Raw genomic sequence first — 20,156 nt, 5'->3', positions numbered from 1 at the left:
ATAACCCCGTAAAAGCGACATTTATAGAAATGCGGGAGCTCCCAGCGGGATCATACGCTGGGATACGGGTAGTTAGGGAATCATATCCAGTCCCGCGCGGACAGAGACCAGCTCCGACTCCGTGTTCACACTCTCCTGTAAAATCTTGACTCCTTCGCAGGGAATTTCGCAATATGCACCGGCGCGTAGAATCGTTTCACCTCTTTCCCCCATCTCCCTTTTATAAGTTCCCCCTTATCCGCGTGTAGTGGTATTTAATCGCCCGTATGCCCCGGGAAGTGACGCCCGTACTAGAGAAAGAACGTGTTCGAGTAGGTCTCTCCTGAACCACTGGCGGCTTTGCTCTCCGCGAGTATAATGCATATATGATGTGTAATATTTATACGTATATATACGTACACGTTAAATATAATAAATGTTACACACGACTGGAGAGACAGCAACCTGCTGCTGCTGCTGCTGCCGCTGCCGCTGCTGCCGCTGTTGGTGGTGGTGGTGGTAGTGGAGGTGGTGCAAGTCGCCGATCGAACGAGACTTTAGGAGTAAAGAATCGTTCGCGTTCGGAGCTTTTTTCTATTTTTTTTCTTTCATTCCGGTAATTTATTTGTTCTCATATTTTAAATTTCCATACTTTTTTCTCTTCGTCTTTTATTTTCGATCAGGTGGACATTTTTACTTGGATTCGACAACAGAACGCGAGGAGTTTCGCCTACGCTGCTATTGTCTTCTTGTTATAATGCGAGTGAGATCGAACGGTGCAACTTATTGTAACGCAAGATGTGTTGTTTTCTATGTAGACCGGGATGTGTATGCGTTATATTTTAATATACATCCAATGGACGAAGGCGCTGCGTACATAGGTATGTATACACGACGAACAGTTGCAATGATCTCTTGACGTTGCTCCGAAAGCGACGCGCGATCCCTTCGCCATAGTTCAAAGTGTGTACATATCGATATATGCATATAATATGTTTATATTTATATACATATATACATATATATATGTATATACGCGTACATACAGTTTAATCCAAGATATAAAGGCCCCCGAGGATACACGTTTTATACATCTCGTGATTATGCAGGAAAATAATATAATATCATTATGTAGTTCATAGGCAACACTCTTGGCGGTTTTGTGCTCCGTGTCGAGTAGTTCAAAACTCGTATATACGCCTGCCATGTGCCGCAGAACGCTATATACATAGCCACGTGTATATATACGTACACATTACACTTATGTGTATCCCCATACCGCCACGATTAGAAACATTCGTCCCGGAGTTCGTCCCACACTTTCGAAATACCTCCCTTCTTATACAGGTTTATATACACTACACAGATACGTAATGATAGCTAACTATGCGGACCACCTCATCGTATAGGGTACATAACCTGCATGGATATATATATATATATGTATATATATATATAGAAATGTGTATTGCAAATATACATATATAGATAGCTTGTGCAGCACTATCGGAAATCGGCGCGACCCGATACTCTATACCCGGGTTACGTAAGACCAACCAGCGGGTCGTGGGGTCGCACAAAGTCACCTTTTAAAGCTCTTCCTCTTCCACGTTTTAGCATCTGTAAATCGTCGGTGTTGATACTTTTTTCTGTGTTTTTATTTATTTATTTATTTTTTATTTCGTTTCGTGGCGTATAATTGCACTTGTGCGGTTCTCGCGCTGCCTTTCGGCGGTATATCGTTGAAATCGATTTTTGATCGATCGAATTTCAACGATCCGGCAAGTGCAGATGTGCGTGCTTCGCCTACATGCGTGTACAGAGACACGTAGTACGCGCATTCCCGTATATCGACGATGTGGAATTTCTTCGGATAATCCGGGTTCGCCGATTAACAGTCTTTGCGGTATGTGACGCCGATCGGTTGACAAGGACAAAGGACCGATAGATAAACCGACCCCGGTACTTCGGTGAACCGATCCGCGCGGTTATCGTACGTATCTCGTCATCGTTGACGTCATTGTCATAACTATAGCGGTTCTATCGGAGAATTGTTTCGTGATACGGATCGTTATTAATGGTACACATTTAATCAGGGACGTCAACATGACAACTAAAGCAACCGTGTACAATAACTGAACTACGTTTACACGAATTGCGCATGATGACCTTTTGTCATCACTCCGAAACATTCGTACGTATACATATATATATACAGGCATTTTATTTTATTTCTCTCGCTTCGATTCAAGACGGATTGGACGGCTAGCGTTGAAATCGAACAGCTCAATAAAAACACATCGTCGAATTAAAATTGAAGACTCGAGTCCTTGGTATCGCCGATATGTTTTTTTTTTTATCTTTCTTTCTTTCTCTCCCATCTCTCTCTCCCCCTGCTCAGACCTCCTGCGATCGGCCGGGTCAAAACTTGAGGGCATCGAGGCCTAGAGAGCTCAAGCGAGATGTTAAAACTGTCTCCAGGACGCATGGAGATTTGCTATGTAATATCGTAATATCGCACGCTCGGCACTCCCGCAAGGTATAACCTGCCGTACCGGTGGTGCGCTTAGCGACTACCATTGACGTAGAACAAATATCGTAACGATATCAGGTGAATTTTTATCGAACGATAAAACCGACGAAGGTCGTCGGAATTTCAGAACCGAGAGGATCGACGATTCTTCGGCTGAAATTCGAAAATTTGGCCAATCGCGATTCGCGGTGCTCGTAGATTCGCGTCGCCCGCACGAATCGGTAAGAAAGTCCCGGGTGCGGGAGATCAATAGATCGAATCGTATCGAATCGATTCGTGAGAGGTACCATCGGACGTGAAATTTGATTTTGGTTGTTGCGTTACATGGGTATCGGTACATAGGTATACACGGCTGTGTACGGCGATCCTCTTCGAACGTGTGTATAGAGGAGTTTTCCCTACGTCTATGGGGTCCGCGCGACGACGGGCTCGGCTCACTCACTCGGTACCAACCTACTACCTGGCTAACATCGGACCCAACTATATGTGTGTGTCTTCGAAGTGAAAGGCGGGCTATTCGACCGGGCTGCACGATAGTTTATGCCGCTACGCTGTAGTTCGCCATGCCATGCCAGCGAGGCAAGGTCCCCGCGCCCCTTGGGGTCAGAGGTCGGCTCACCCACCGCTATTCCACCTCCACCTCCACCTCCACCTCCACCTCCTTATCCTTTTTCTCCTTCTTCTTCTCCTACTACTACTTCTTCTTCTTCTTCTTCTTCTTCTTCTTCTTCTTCTTCTTCTTCTTCTTCCTCTTCATCATCTGGGTATACCTACCGGCTGGCGCAGCGTTCTTTCTCAAAGCTCTCCGGCAGTCCTTAGTCTCGGTCTCGGTCTTACGCTTTCAGTCTCTCGGTATCTCCCCGCCCTCGTACCGAACAGGATCTTACGGCGAAACGACGTCGTGCGAAGGTGCGGGAATACGCCGCGTGTATATTCCTCACACTGTTCGCAAAACTCTCATACCTATCCGCTGTCCTGTGTGTGGATTCTAACGATGAAGAGTGAACAGTCCGCGCAACCGTACGCTGTATACATGCCTACCGTACCCCCGATACTTTTAACCTCCTCTTTAAAAGACTCCCGGCTCAGGTACCTGCGCTGACACGAGCGTTTATCCTCATCGCCTATCTATCCGTCTATCCCTCCGTATGATCCTTCGCTACGATTCCTAATCGTCGATTGTAACAGATGCAATTACACACCGACGCTCGCGCCATAATGACAACTCTCCGCGTTATTTTATATATACATTCGCGCGCGTCCCGCGTTCGCGTCCTGGATATAAGCGGCCTATTAACTACACGTACACAGGTACATTCAGATTATCTAGGTGCAACGGACCGGATTTTATCGCGTCCACGATCTACCCACTTTTTCGCACGCGTCCAGTATTCTTCTCCGTATAATGTTATCTAATCGAATAACACCTGCGTGCATCTACGACGCATAGGTATATCTCAATCGGCGTTTACCGCGATCCTGTTTACCGCTATCAGTGGATACTTTTCGTCGTTTTAACATAGAAACTTAACACCGAATATTACGCGAACTCGTATCTCGTCCGTCGGTTCAACGAGTGCAGTCATTAAACCGGGTAGGCATACACCACCGTACCGTACACCGCTTATACCATAAATTGTTTGCGGTTTGAATTGCGGTTGAGTACATTTTATACGTATAAAATACTAACTAAGTCTCCGATCTTAACTCGGATCCTCGTCTTTAGAGCCGGTGCACTCTTGAAGGGGGAGGCGATGGGGGAGGGGGATAAGGCGAGCAGCAAAGATCGTGGGTAATGAATTCGTGGTGACTCTTTTCGTGCAACCTATAGACTTTATAGGTAGGGTATATATACATATATATATATACGAATGTACATGAACATAGGTGTATCTCTTTGGTACCCCGTACGCTACATACGTGTGTATATATGCACTCTCATATGCTGCACATGTCTTCGATTCGCGGAGCGCTACATTACTGTATAATTTGCATAGGTGATGAGCCGTTGGTGCTTCTGCTGCCGCTGCCGTTGCCGCTGCTACTTCTGCATTTCCTTCGTCCACACGGTCGCTACTACTGCCGTGGCAAAGCCGTTGCCGATGATCATCATCCCCCCACACATAGCGGGTACATATATATAACGAAGCTTACGAGTTACGAGCCGCACGTACCAAACTGGTTAGCTAATGTGCAAGTAATAACCAACAATCTGCTTTAACTTGGACACGAGAAGTGGTTGAGTATTCTTAAGTAACAGGAAAACTAGAAAAAAAAAAAACAAAAAAAAACAACAACAACAATAATAATAATAAGGATAATATTAATATTCCATTACCTTATCTCGTTACCGAGATTAGCCGCCGATTGCAGCCGGTGGGACAATGAAATTACCGTAATCTCGCATTGATCGTTATCAAGAATTCGTGAAATTGTTATTTTTTTTTTTTGTTCTACATGGCACCGAAGTAACAAGGTAGATGATAAGACGTTGATACGTTAAAAGAGAGTTCACAAGCTCGTTGTGATCTCGAGGGGAAGAGTTTCTAGAAATTCAGGTGATATAATGTAACGTTATTATTGTATTTCAATCAAAATTGATCGACGCATCGATTCGACACGGGGGCGAGCGGCTACAGGGAGTTCGAAGAGATCTATAAAAGCGATCTATAATTGCATCGGCACGTCATATAATCGCGAGAGTTCACGGTATACGATTATAACCATTGGGAAGAAAAGAAGAAACGAATAAGAAATGTTGGAAGATAGAAAGAAAAAAAAAAAAAACAACTAATATATTTCGTCTAATCTCGTGATCGGTACGGTGTTGTTACCCGGTAATGTGCCTCTTTCTTCTTCGGTACCGCGGTTCAATATATGGAGGTGAAATAATATCCGTGATGATAAAATAAGGATAATAATAAAAAGTAAAAAAGTAAAATAAAATAAAATAAAGGAATAAAATAAATGAGTAACGTCTTAGATGCGTGAAGTCTGACTATACCTGTACACGAACTTTCCCCGTAAACTCTTGTATTTTCATCTTCGGTAGTTTTGCATCATTCCATACGGTAGAACTAGGCGGTGTTCGCGGAATAGCGCGCGGGTGAAACGGCGGCAATATCATCCCTGTAGCGTCTAGTGTACGTTAGGAATTACACCGTGCGCGAGGTGTCGAGACCGGGATGATTTAGAGTCATATTTTCTTGAAGAATTGCGAGTATCGGGTTTCGCGGCCTCTTAGGTACGGAGTACGTACGTATCTTTGGCCACGTCGACTTTCATAGTTGAAGTTTAGTTATAGTTGTAGACTAAAAGATGCTATCTCGTAATAGTGCAATATACAATGAATATTTAGACTTCGGTACCTATTAACATACAATACTTATGTGGAGCGGATCTCTGCGTGCCCACAATTGTAAATATTATACTACAGAGGTGCGACTAAACGTGTACGCTCTACCCGTACCTGTGACTGGCTCGGATACGTAGATATAGGTATGTCGTCTCCTGGAAGTTCTGCATATTCCGTGGACGCAATACTTCAAATTTATTCCTATCGTACGCATTCTCATTGTGCTATATCTACAACGATCGTTGGAATTTTCATCCGCTCAAAAACAAGAAAAAAAAACCCCGATCACTCGTCAAACATCATCGTCACGGATGAATTTTATTCACCTGACATCGAGTTCTTGGAAAATTTCACGTACGGTTAATTATGCGCTAGTGAAACAATCTGCACCATCACCGCGACGTATGGGGTGTACACATACGCCAGATTTTGCAGAAGCTTTCTCAGCATGTAAAAGCCGGGGACTGCCGCTGCCGGTGTGCAAAGGTAGGGGAGTAATATGGAGCTGTGGACAGGACAATAACCGAATCAGCATAGCAACGCGGAAGCGGCTGTATGAATTTCTTCGGGAGTTTATCCCAAAGGGACGCGACCGGTACGCGCAACTTTAAGCGACGTGTAACGTTTTACGTTCATTGCGACTGAGGACTTGTTGTATATATATATGCTACACGTACACATCTACTCATACCTTATTGCACCGGTTAACATCGTCCCCCTGTTTTAACGTCACGTCCTTATGCTAATAAGGAATAAACCGAGTATACCTATGCAGGACGAATTACGACAAAAAGGAACTCGGAATTCGAATCATACGATCGGGACAGAAGTAACTGACTCTTCAAGAGCTTTCGTCTTCTCGAGTCAAGTTTATCTCAAATAATTTTATCGATTACTCGAGTGATCTGATCACTCGCGTTAATTTTATATGAATTCGATATGACCAAAAGGGGGAGGTGGGAATCGTACGGTCATTTTTTTTTCGAATTTCGTTTTTTTTTTCTTCTTTGCTTATCCGAAGTACACCACCCACCGTAATTGTTAGCCCCCTGGGTATTCGTGATCTCGTTTAAAACAATCGATGTATTTGTTGCAACAGAGAGTCGACTGTATATCTATGCGTGACTGTTTTCGGTTTATCACTATCGTATCTGATTGATACCATTTACGCTTTTATCAATCCTCTGCAATGTTCAACTCTTTTTTTCCTATTTTTTTTTTTTTTTTTGTTCAGTCACCGGCTCCTGCAGGGTTACCGCAAAGGATAATAATGAATTGGAGTAGAAAAAAACGCACCGTTCTCGGTTTGAAAATAGAAAAAAAAGAGACGAAAAAAAATTAAAAAAAAAAAAAAAAAAAGGTATCCAGTCAACGTTGTCGCAAACGGAAAGCCGAAGCAAGTCGAGCTGCGCTTATAAGCTAGCCACCGTGGGCAGTGCGAGAATTTCTACCCTGGGGGAACATACGAAGGAGTCGGAGGCTGAATAGTTAATTAATTGCCAAAAGTAAGACACTCTATCTGATCTCTCGAATTTGTATTGATATATACCAAAAGACGTGTTGTATATAAATTATAAACTTGCGCGAAGACTCTTATATATATACATATGCGGGGATTAAAGCTGAAACGTGACGGACGTGTGGAAGGAGTCTGCTTACGCTCAACTTATAATTATTATTAAAATATTACCTAATTTTATGTGTATCACAACTAAGGTAATCGCAACGTCGTAAAAATAAAAATAGTACCCGAGGTATAATGAATTTTCGACAAGTGGATTCTTCAAAATTTCATTATACAAATTATAGCAGCCAATCGAATCGAGTGAATGGCTGATACCCACAGAGTCTAATCGGATGTAACCGTACGATGAATGATTCACCCGCGAAAAAGTCGAATTATTTTTCATTTTGTTTGATTCATGGTTTTTTTTTTCTTTTTGCGATACAGGAATTCACACCGCTGATACACGTACAGTGTGTTTTCAGAATTATATTCACCTGACCTGACGAACGACACGCAAGTCCTGCAGTTCGCAACGCTGCACGATTCTAATTCCTTAGAAGGTTTAGAATTGGTGTCAGAGTTCGCATGGTGGCACTATACATGTGTATGTATATATACACGTTCAATTTCACCTTATATACTTTAAGACCACCGTATCATTATACACACGAAGTTGGGTTTATCCAGATATCCCGAACCGTACAATCTCCGTTCACTAATTGAAAGAGACATCAATGATTTTTTGGAAAGCTAAATATTATGAGATATTTTTAATGATTCTTTAATATTAACGAACACCCGTACAAGCGCGTCGATTTCACGCATCTTCCGGTTGTGCTCGTCTCGGCCTTTACGGATCTCCCTCCCGCCCGGAGAGGGTGCGAGTATACATTTTATCTCCTGAACATTGACAATAACGGAAGACGGCTGGCACAGGGGAGTGTATTATAATGCAAAGTCTGATCAGTTTCAGTGCGAGAAAGAGGTGGTCGGAGGTTGAAAGTCATCGCGGAGGATCGAACGTAGGCGAACAAAGCGCCCGCAAGAGGCTGAAGACCGCCGCGGGCATTCGGCTTTCCCTTTCACACGCAGCGTATACTACACGGGTACACGGGTACACCACATACACAAGTACCCCTCATCTAGTCACTAATCTGCGATTATACGCGCTGCTGACGCGGTATTTCGCAGTTATGTTACACTCGTAGCGTAAACAATTTTTAAACATTACAAGAGATTCTGGTTATTCTACATCTTCTTCTCGCGTACATTTTTTATTTTCGTTTGTTTGTTTTTTTTTTTTTTTTTCAATAATTTTATTTTTCAACATTGTCTTCTTTTCTTTTTTTTTTACGCTCTTTAATTCATGTATTCCTCCCATAATTGATTGCCTGCACAAGCTTGTTATTAAATAGGTGTTGTCGCGAAAGTGTGAAATAATCTCGCGTCACGATCCCATACTCGTACTGATTTTATTTTTACATTTTTTTTTTCTCCGTACCGATGGAAAGAGGAAAAAAAAAAAAAAATTTCGTAAGAAAAAGATGGAACGATCGTTCACCACACTCGTACTGGTCTGATTATAGAATCTCAACCGTGGTTGAATATATTCACGAGTGCAATTATTGACCCCATTGTCGCATCTCCTTTTAATTTTCGTTTTTGAAATTTTCGGTGTCTTGTCGCTGGTAGAAATTTGTGCTTTTTTTTTTCTTCTTTCAACCGTTGTTCACCGCGATTGCTATTATTCGGCTTGGGAAAATAGATCGTCGAATGCGGACCAGTTTTTGATAGCACATGGGCAAATTTTTCGACTTTCACAACGATCCGGCTCCTTGGTCGATCGGTGTGCCGAGCGCTAGAGCATGACGAGGATGAGACTGTTTTTTCTCTCTTTTATTTTTGTGCGCATTTTTATATTTTTTATTTTATAATCTTCATCTTCGCTTCTTTTTCGTTTCTTTTTAGTTACTCGTTTTTTTTTTTTTTATTATTTATTTGATTTTTTTTTTAATGCGAAACATCGACTGGTATGCCAAGGACTAGATTTATAATTAGCATTGCTCTATCATCCAGTATAAATCCTGAACGAATTTGCATTCGATGTTTGTATACATATATATATATATACACGTGCAGTAGTAGGTATAAGTTTATAACTGGGAGCACTGCACAAGTATCAAGTTAAACCACATATACGATATCCTGGCGAACAACACCGGTAAAATCTATATAATTTCTACCTATCCTTGAACACAACTGGTGGTCATTCCGAACACTATAGTACCAGATATCGATGTCAGGCATAATAACGTGGACCAGGATTCCGTAATATTTTTTTTTCATTTCATTTTTTCTATTTTTCATTTTTTATCACTCGTTTCAGAAAACTGGAAAAAATAAAATGAAAAAATAAAACAAGTCGAAAACAAGGACGAAGATGAGGATTTTTGAGGCCACCTCCGCACGTATTCTTTCTCATTTTTTTTTCGTTAGTTTTAAATAACGATTTCTAAGATGATCACCCCGTTGATTTACAAACTCGCATACCGATCGCAGATTTCCAGACATCCTTGCGGTGCTTCGATACCGGGATGGTTATACCTAACATTTGGTCGAGCTTTATGTAGCATACAGTATATCTAATAATCATTCATTTGTAACTGTGTTGTAGGTTGGCTAACCGGCACCGCACTGGAACTGGATAACCGGCACCGTGGAATGAATCGTCATACCTATTTCGGAATGACAGCGTGTTCAATTATTTTCTCGGTTAGAACCTTTTGCTTTGCATCTTCCGCCTAGATGTCTGCTCCTAGTTATATACAGGCTCCACTTATATACTTACAAACAAAACCGCAAATGGTTCGACATTATTCTTATTCAAAGTTCCACTCTTGAGATCGGTAAGACGTATAGTCTGGTTAGGGTGCAGCAGTTTCCATTTTAGAACCATATCTCTAACGATTGATTTTTTCTCAACGATGCGCGAGGATGTGAGTCGGAATTATCGAAGGAAATATATTTTTCTCAAATACACATCTGCCAATTATCATTGATTATTTATTTATTTGTCAAGTTTTTTTTTTCAGATTTTTTCGATTTCTTTTTTTTTTTTTTTTTTTTCAATCAACTTCCGTGTCGGCCGGTGGTCTTTTTCCTTGTCCGTATTTATTTTTTTTTCCAAGTTATTTGTTTTTCTGTTTTCTTCTTGTTATTTCTTTTTTCCATTAAATTATCGCATTAATGCGTCACCCAGACTTATTCTAATAGACTACGCGCGATGTAATATACGTGGCGAATAGTTATAATAATTTGGCCATTAAAATGCTTGTTAAATTTTACCCATTCGACGATCGAATGTGACGAATATTTTTTCTTTAAAACAGGCATGTATAAGCGAGAGAAATAATTTCAGAAATCGATGATCACGATGAATTGATCCTTGATCGGAAGAGGTGTTGCAGAGATCGGTAAGAATTTTTTGATATTGTGTAAATTATTCGAAACCTAGTTGTATTTAACATATCAGTATTTAGCGAGGATGTTATGGAAATTTTTTTTTTAAAACTTGAAACCTTGATTCGATTATCCGTGGAATCGGATTGCCTGATTCACGAGCTTCGAAATTCATTCCCGTTCATACAGCACTCTAGTGCAAAATCGAATTCGTATGATAGCAAACGAACATCCGATCATGGGGATAAAGAGATTTTATTTAGAAACGAAATAATCGAAAGAAAAAAAAAAAAAAAAACGAGAAGAAATGAATCCCACGGAGATGGTGAACTTACATAATCGGTTGAATAGGAGTAGTCGACCCACACAGATGATGTGAAACACGTATACGTGTCTGCCTAATTTATTTTATTACCAGATACTTTCAATTTCTTCGTTAATGGACGGTCACTTCGAATCGTTATTCCACTCCGCAGCGTTGATCCAACGCCCGTTACAACCTCCTCCTACTTATTTATTTATCATCGACTTGCAATCATTCGCAAAAAGTATGATGGAAACAAAATGAATAAAATTGTGGACTACGGGAACATGTTAGAACGTGGAAGGGAACGATCGATGTTTTAACGATTATTTCGAATGTTATATACGAAAAATCAAAACTCAAAACGACTATCTCATAATCTTTCGGGATATTGATCTGGTACATAAATAAAAATCAATCGATCAACAAGCATTTAAAATTCTACGCCGGTGTGCATGTGTTTTCATTAAATTTTTTCATTTTTTGATTCGTTTCTTCCGTCTCTTCGAATTCCACAGATATTTGATATTCACCGATCCGATGAATAAGAGGACTTGCAGAATATTATTAAAATCGTCTGGGAAGTTAGGATGAGCTTAAAATATTGGATATTGATAAGCCCGACTAACACGGATCACCGAAATTTTTGCGACTCATTCAGCCGCACCCACCGATAATCGGTATGAGAAAAAAAACAGAATCGGTAAAAAATAATCGGTCTTCGGTATGATCGTAAATTTGAAGGACCAAGATAGCGAAATATTTAATCCCAAGTCAAAACCGATCGCCTTTAAAGATCCGCAGCTTCGACATAGTTTCTTAGTTTTCTCAAATTTTACTCCAACCCGACTTTTTTTCACCAGTTTTGCATTTTTCGTTCAATCGCGGTTTTGAAGTTTTTTCCGACGATATCAAATCCTGGGCACCGAGAGGGACACGTCCTCCCATTTACGTATATGCAAACTCGACTTACACATCCAGGGGATCGTTGCGCAAGCAAACCAGGCGCCCTCGGCCAGTCCCTTCCTGGTTTACCGATCAAAGACCGGTTCTCGACAGTGCGTGGCAGGTGTGCAGCCTCGTATGTGACGATCGGGATGATCATGTTGACGATGATAATCAGATCGTTGTCTCAAATTCGAACTCGTTTGCGATATCGATTTTTCCCAGATTAATCGGTGGCCGCTCCTAAACCGATTTATTTATTTTTTTCTATTTTTATGTGTTCTTTTTCTTACCGATCGGTGTTTGAAAACTATAAAATCGTTAAAAAATTATCCTCACAACTATTGTAGCCAGGAACAGGAAGTGTGGATTGAGGTTGTCGCTATCACGATGATCGTAATGATGATCGCGGTGAGAATAACGGGGGTATGATTTTTTATTTCATTTTATGTTAGTTACGTGAATCTCGTAATCAGCAATTACGTGATCGTCAATTATGTTTATTGGGGGGAAGGAATTGAGCGATCTACCGCGTGCGCTAGCGTCATATCGTGAGATAATGAAAAACGTAATAGACGTCTTATGTTTTAATTGAATAAGATCCTTTCCGAAGGATTCGATATCGATTCGCCCACGGATGTCCGTTGTTCCGATCGATCGATCCAGAAATCCGTTCAATTTTTGTAACTTCGTGTATTTCGTTTTTTTTTCTTCCGCTCTTTCCTCAAATCGTTTTTTTTCTTCCTTCGGGAGTTTTGCGCCAGAGATCTGTTTACGATCTCATAGGAAGTCTCCTTCAGCATTTTAGACACGCAATAGTCCCGTCGCGCGGTTCGATGCTATTGTTAGATTAGTCAGCTAGAACGGATTCTAGCCTCTTTTTTTCGTCTAACGAACGAAGGCATTTTATCTTCTCTTGCCAAGATTTAAACGATGCGCTGAACCGAGACAAACTAAAACAACTATACATAACATCTGCGGATAGTTTCTCGTCACTCTTGTTGCAGCATGCAGTTTGGCAAGGTTTGGTCATTAGGTATATTGGAAAAAACCGAAAAAAAAAAAATGTAGAAATGAAACAAGCGAGCGAATAAATGAATAAATAAAATAATTACGATAATTACGGTAATAAAGAAAATTTTGTCGAAACGTAAGGAACGCCTAATGGTTGCAACCGTCAGCAGCTGGATCGTTACGTGACCTCTAGTTGTACAAGTCCCCGTGCAGTAATACCCGCCCTTTCCACCCCAAATGTAAAATAATTACACAACTCGATGTATTCGTCTTCCCGTTATCTCACCCCACGAGTGCGTCTATATCTATACATGGAGAACTTCGTCGAGATGCGTGACGCAGATCAAGAAATAAAATAAAATTTTCCACTCGATACGACAATACGTGCGGCGGAGATACGAAACGCGGAGGGAGGAATCTCGAGAAAGTTCGCGTGACGTCGGTATGGAAATTTAAGGGGGTTCAGGTGACACCGGGTCTGCTGAAAAGTTACCGCGCGTGGGTAGTATGCACAGGTAGAGAGGATAATTCTTTGATAATAAACCATCTTTCCGTACGGAAGCGCACGAAGAAAAATATCCGACGCCCGGCGATCGCATAATCGTCACCCGCGCCGCACAATACCTGAACACTATTGACGGACTCCCGAATGGAAAAAAAATAGAGAAAAGGGAGTTGCGAGTAATCGATGACGAACCATTGCACAAGAGGCATGTTGCCTTGTTCCTCTTGAGGAAAATCATGAGGAGTAGGGAGTAGGGAGGGCGGTAGCACGTGCCAACCAAGCAACCCTGTGGGATGCTGTTTCCTCTGAGGAGTTGCGTGGGGTCTCAGGGAGCAGGGACCGGTGCGCGTCGTCCTCGATTTGACCCCTCGGGTAGGCAGGGGCAGCCACGTGCTGCAGCCCGCGGGCTTCCAGCTCCCGGACTCGCTAGGTGGGTCCGACCGTACCAAGAGTATAGGTATAACGGTAGCTCCATGAATGAACCCCTGTCGACACCCCGATCGCCGCGGGTTCTCCCGGACCAAGACAACGCGACGGAGAGTCCGCTCTCGTCGAAATCGCCCTTGCGAACTTCCCAAGAAGAGCGCGAACGCTTTTCTCTCCCTCTCCCTCTCCCTCCCTCTCTCTCTCTCTCTCTCTACCTGTGTGTGTTTCTCCCTCTTTCTCGCCCCCCGGATCGCCGGGGATGGTCGACGAGTTACACGTACAATGGTTCTGGTGTACGGAGTTTTCGTCTCTCTCCTGTGTGACGTAGCAGCCCGTGACGCAATCGAGACGCGTCACAAGCGCCGGGGCGATCGGCGAGTGGAAGCGCCCCGGTCGTGGTCCATCGATCCGGCCCGCGGGAGACGTGACGTATCCAGTGACGTCACCGAAGTGCCGTTCGCCAGGCTACACACAGTACGGTTTTAATATAGCGGGCAACATCGCGATGCCCGGAGTCAGTTACGTGGTGGCCGGCTTTTAGAGCGGACGACCGACGAGTACTGTACGAGAATTTCGCTTTTTCGATGTACGGTATTTGCAACGTTCACCCTTAAAAATCTACTCGCTTGTCCGGAAAATTTAACGATATCACGCGCCCCTTCCGAATATGAATTGAAAGATAATATTCGCAGCCGGAATCCCGTAGGCCACCCTCGTGCAGAAATTCCGCGAGCGTTCGTCCGAACATACCCCGATACACGCAGTGCGACGCGTCGAAGCGGATGATCGAGGATTTTTCAGTGGCGTGCGAAAAAATAAAATTACGACAAAACAAAAGTGAGACGGAAAAGAGACCTCGAGAGTTTTCGCTGAGGAGATAAGAAAAAAAAACGAACGAATAAAATTATAGATCCGGATCACGCTGTACACGTGGTGCTGACGCGCCACCCTTCCGCGCGAGGGTTGGAGAACACGAACGGACAAAAAGTGAAGATCGCCGAAAGTGACATCGAATTGCGCGATCGCCGATGACATTTTTCAAATCGTCGATCGCGGGTCACCGTCGGAAACCATATAGACGCCAAACTGCAACCTGTTGACTCTAAGATTTTAAAGTGTCAGTGTTTCGTGTTCGTACGACATAGACGAAACGTCGCGGGTACACCGAATCGTGGAAATGTACGTTCGGGTGGGCCGATTATGATAACAAAATCGCATCGGTGACAAATCGTTAGATGGACAAGAAGAATTTGACTCAAGTGTTTCGGGACCAGAGGAGATCGTAATTCTCGATCGTTTCAAAAAAAAAAAAGATAAAAAAAAAAGCAGTGTCCCTCCGAAGTTGATTATCTCAAACGAAATTACAAGTGTCCGAGTTCGTGTAGGGCCGAATTGGACGATTCATCGATCGAGTAGCAAGGATGAAGAGATGGTCTCCTCCGCGGCCTGAGTCCACAGCAATGATCTAATGTTTCCTCGTTATCGAGGAGCTTAAATTTTCTCCACATCGTACTGTCGACCTGATTAAAAGATTAGCCCCGGCCCCGGACCGGCGTCCGGCTGCTCGGGGATGGTGATCGGTAGAACTTATTCGTAACGCGATCAAAGAACCCCCCCCGGATGAGGGGAAAGTTTTTCAGTGATAATCCGCGGTTACTGTGCAATGCGTACTGTCGAGAGCGCCGGGATTACGGAGACTACGACACCCAGCTGTAACGCAGGGTCTGCGCACCACGTGCACCTACGCGGACTCTACCTGGCTCAACAAGCTAATAGACATTTAAACGAAACACGCCCTCCCGCGTCGGTCACGTCCGTCGCCTCGGCGATCGCCTTGGCCCCCGCGGACACGAATAACAACGACGATCACCATAGAAATTTGGAATCCTTCGAACAATCCGTCGGACAACGTCGCGATATAAGGAATAAGTGTAAGTCGATCGGTATACTATAAACTAATCATTCGGATGCAAAAAAAAAACAAGAAGAAGAAAAGTCAGTTTTCATTTCAGCGGTATTTTTTATTTTCACAATTTTCATCCCCATTCCGCTCACGATCCATTTTTCGAGTTCGAACCGCGAGCACGTCGCGTGGGAGGTACGTATGGGCGAATGTGTGCGTCGATTAACAATGCGGAGTGCATCTGTTACAACGATGGACGGATGTCGATGCGGTGCAAGTAGTACAAGGGGGTCGCCTCCGGGTCCCTCTCTCTCGGCTGAGTGCAAAGGCTTCGGCCAATTGCGTTTGGTTGCGTAAATCGCGGAGGGAATACCGATCGTCTATTGGTTCTCGTTCCTCACCCACCGGGGCAAGAAATAGGAATGGTTATCGCCACTCTCCAGCTAATAGAGAAGACAAATAGCGAAGAGCGTAGCGCACTGCACTCGCCACCTATTATCGTGTACGAGGAGAATGAAAAAAAAAAAATACAACGTTGAACAAAGCCGTGATTTCAATTCCGCATTAAACAGTCCAGCGTTAAATTTGATTGAAACAGATTTAGAAACTACACATGGGATTCGCATACAACGTTCACACATGATGCGTTACGCAAGGTCTTCGAATTATCAACGTTTTGTTTCTTTTCTTCTTCATTTTTTTTTTTTTTCTTCTTTCTTATATCACGTCTGTTCAACGTCTGAGTTGTAAGGATTTTTCTGGAATTACATCTCAGTCGTCTACACATCACGCGCTCACGTATACCACTCGCATCTTTCTAGGGTGTACGAAGTTATACAGGGTGAGTTTTTCCAAACCTACGAGAATGGGAGGAGCTTCGTTTGGCTGATAACGCGCTTGACCTCAACTCGGCTTCCTCATTCGCCGAGTATACTAAATTTTTGAATGAACTTTTCTCGTTGTTTTCATATTTCCCTGTGCGGCGCGTTGATTGGGCGAGAGAATCGAACGAGGCTCCTCCCTTCCTCGGCGTCTGAAATGACTCACCCTGTATCCATTAGAAAAAAGATCCGTGCTGATGATCGCTTGGGCAGATTTTATTATTAGCAGATGTTCCGAACGTTAGTCGTGTAGGAATACATATGTATAATGGCGATACATATAATCAGTAATTGTATATCATCGGGTCAAAATGTTGACAATAATATCATCAGGCTCCGAGTCTCGATTTCCTTGGTGCAAGCTCTCCGGTTCACGATTACGTCCATTTCATTTTGCACCAGAGATCATTGGCTGCCAACCGATTATTATCGTTGGATTGGGTATTCTGAATCCGATTTCTTTTACGGTTTAAACGTAACGAGACATTACGACTGTATCGTAAAAGCGTTTATCATTAACAATTTTACGCTTCGATATCGGATTCTATAATTACGCGAATGATACGGGACGTTTAATTTATGGTCGTGCATATTTCGCACCATAATTTCTCGTCGCGTTGGGTCAGATTTACCGAGGGTATACACGTTCGTGTACGTGTGTGTAAGTTTTGCTGCCCATAGGTACATTTCGGAACCACAAGTGGGTTAAACCTATTTTCGACAGTTGCCCGTATCTATTTTAAGTCCCAAGCTATTTCCACCATCGACACAATCGCATACGCTACTCCATTATGCGGTAATTATATTACCGCACATAACTTCCAAGTCACTTTAATCGATCAAAAATCTGTCGGAAATATCGACGGAATTTCACGCGGTGCAACGAACGTGCAAAAGCTCGATGTCGATGTCGCGACCGTTATGATCTTGCTATTTGACTGCGTGAATTCAAAAAATTCGTCGTCTTGGATTTTTTTGTCTTCTGGATCCGGACGATCGGTAATAAGTTACATAATCTCGCGGATCGTCAGGCGTAGTGCAGTGTACGTGCGTAAGTTTTTTTTTTTGCTTTTAGTTTAGGTAACATCGTTTGACATACACTGCCGAAGATTGTCGTGCAGCTGCGGCCTACGCGCGATCGGCACTCGGCTGCACCTGATGTTATACACTTTTAGTGTTCTAAAAGATGTTCTAAAGACGTGCCGGAGTGATCGAATAGTAGCGACTTCCTACAGGCCAACTGCATTGTTTTCTCTTAACAAACTATAAATATATACATCGGAAAGGACCGCGCGCGTACGTCGCGATCCGCGACTGCCACTAATTCTCCATCGCAAAGACTTTAATTCCTTATTCTTTTTCCTCTCTCTTCTTTTCGTTCGTTTTTTGTTTTTATTAATTTGCTTTTTCATCCTCCATTCTTCCGCCTTCCGGTCGCAGCTGTTACCGATTTTTCGCACCCTCGTCACGATCGAACCGTTCGCATTCATCTTCGAATCGGTAGTTAAAAATCGAACGAAAAGGAAGAAAATTTTAGCGCAGGAGCAATATCGTTCGATTACAAAGGGTCAATGTGATCGGTAAAAATTGGAACCGTGTTTATAGCGTCTTGACAGCTCATCCGCTGGCTCGGTGCCGACGCGGTACGACGCCTCGATCTAATATTGAAACGCAACGGAAATTATGATTCCGTGTAGTCACCGTGGAGCGGTAACTCGGGGAATCAGTCGCGTCGCAAAAAAGAAACCACCCAAGTTCCATTGTTTTTGGATATTTTTTCTCCAATTCGGGAAACATCGGCGATTTTTGTTTTTTTCGACGGTGCCGGAAAAGCGGACGCTTCGCGTGGCTCGGTTTTTTTCGAATCTATATCGATTCGCCAGGCATAGGTACATATTGGCCTCGGGTTCGGGTTCGGCGTCGCGACGCGGCGCGGCATCATCGCACCCCTGCTCGCGCGTCTTTTGAGCACGTGACGGTTATGCGGAGCGTCATACTGTTGTTGACGTCATTTCTTTCCGCCCCCGCTGGCATCGACCCGACGCCCTAAGACGTCACGACAACGCCAAGGACGCAGCTATTTCAGGCATCCGTCGAACATACACCGTCACGATCTCCAGCTACCAGCAACCAAGCAGTCAGTCAGTCAGTCAACCAACCACCGGCCGGAACTCGCTCTGTGACGGGATGCGGAATTTCAAATTATACTCCCTCGATTTTCCGGTCACAGGGTTTCAGCGATACGCCGACCGCGAGCTTTCGAAAAATTTATGCGACCGTGAACTTCGGTGCTGGTGATGGTGACCGCGGATGTATAGACAATAAAATCGCAACAATCGCGACGCCAAGTTGGGATTAATGGACGGACGGGAGAGAAAAAGCTTTTGAAAAAGCTTCGGGGATCAGCGGATCGGGGGAGGGAGCTTTTTTCATGTCTCCGAGCGCCAGTGTTTCGATTACCGTACGGGAATCTAATGAAATCCAGTGAAATCTCACGCGGACGGGGTGTTTGAGGGAATAAAGAGAATATAAAAAAAAAACGATCACAATTCTGGTGAGTACACTACGATCATCGAGGTACCAATAGCAATCGACACCACATGCGCCCTTCCAACTACAACATTCGTCACGACGTTCGCCACGCGGTCATTTGAAACGAAAAACCCACGCGATGGTCAAGCTCGATGCGGATTTTTCGAAAGTCCATCTTCCGGTAATCTCATGTGAATCTCATACGCTGTGAAGACATCCTCTTCGAAAACTACAATAGTTTCGAAACGGATACACGTTAAACGCACAGTGTCGTGTATAATAATGATTTAGGATCGCATCGATCGCGTGCGAAATTATTTTTCCTTTACAAGTGAAACTGTATGGTATAATATGCCTCGGTTTAGCCTACAGCCCATATAGAACTGCCTGCCGGTATGAGACCCGTAAGAGAGAACCCGAAGAGATCTTTGGATTATGGGAACGGCACGTCGCCGAGAGGTTGGAAATAAATTACACGTTTCTCGTGCCCCATGGATATCCACTTTACACGGTCCCTCCTTGCTTTGTAAACATCAACGAAAATTTCTCTATTTCAAAGAGATCAAAATTACGATAACTTTGTCCGGGCTACGCAAAATGTACCTTCAAATGTCGAATTATACGGTGTGTTTCGTCTGTATCATAGAGTCATTATACGAAGGGTCGGCCGATCGATCGATCGATCGTTGAGATCGTAAAAAATAATTCATTTGGATCCGATTTACCCTTCGATTATAACAATGATCGGCACGATAATCGGATGATCGGTATCGGGGACTCCGCGTAATTGAATGAGTTCGATCGATGGAAATG

General features: G+C 43.3%; 1 protein-coding gene and 1 long non-coding RNA gene across 7 annotated transcripts in view; both read left to right on the top strand.

Moving 5' to 3' along the window:
* Positions 1-3,308: 3,308 nt before the first annotated feature.
* On the top strand, positions 3,309-11,500 carry LOC125500232. Of its 5 annotated transcripts, none has more exons than XR_007277473.1 (4): positions 3,309-4,169; positions 4,239-4,352; positions 4,510-8,480; positions 10,049-11,500. It is a non-coding gene; the product is annotated as an uncharacterized LOC125500232 (long non-coding RNA). The 5 variants fall into 5 exon arrangements; XR_007277471.1 differs by having other exon boundaries at positions 4,510-8,488; XR_007277474.1 differs by lacking the exon at positions 10,049-11,500 and having other exon boundaries at positions 4,510-7,372; positions 8,348-10,042.
* Positions 11,501-14,534: 3,034 nt separating this feature from the next.
* LOC105686787 (nuclear receptor subfamily 4 group A member 2) overlaps positions 14,535-20,156 on the top strand; it is a 29,272-nt gene continuing 23,650 nt past the window's right edge. For both annotated transcript variants that reach the window (XM_012401918.3, XM_048651546.1), the window contains exon 1: positions 14,535-15,958. In XM_012401918.3, coding sequence (XP_012257341.2) covers positions 15,691-15,958 — 268 coding nt within the window. In that variant the 5' untranslated portion in view covers positions 14,535-15,690. The remainder of the gene's footprint in view (positions 15,959-20,156) is intronic.

This window comes from Athalia rosae, chromosome 3 (assembly GCF_917208135.1).
Source record: "Athalia rosae chromosome 3, iyAthRosa1.1, whole genome shotgun sequence".
Classification (NCBI taxonomy): domain Eukaryota; kingdom Metazoa; phylum Arthropoda; class Insecta; order Hymenoptera; family Athaliidae; genus Athalia; species Athalia rosae.
Note: the sequence above shows the minus strand (reverse complement) of the source record. Positions and strands in the feature narration are given on the sequence as shown.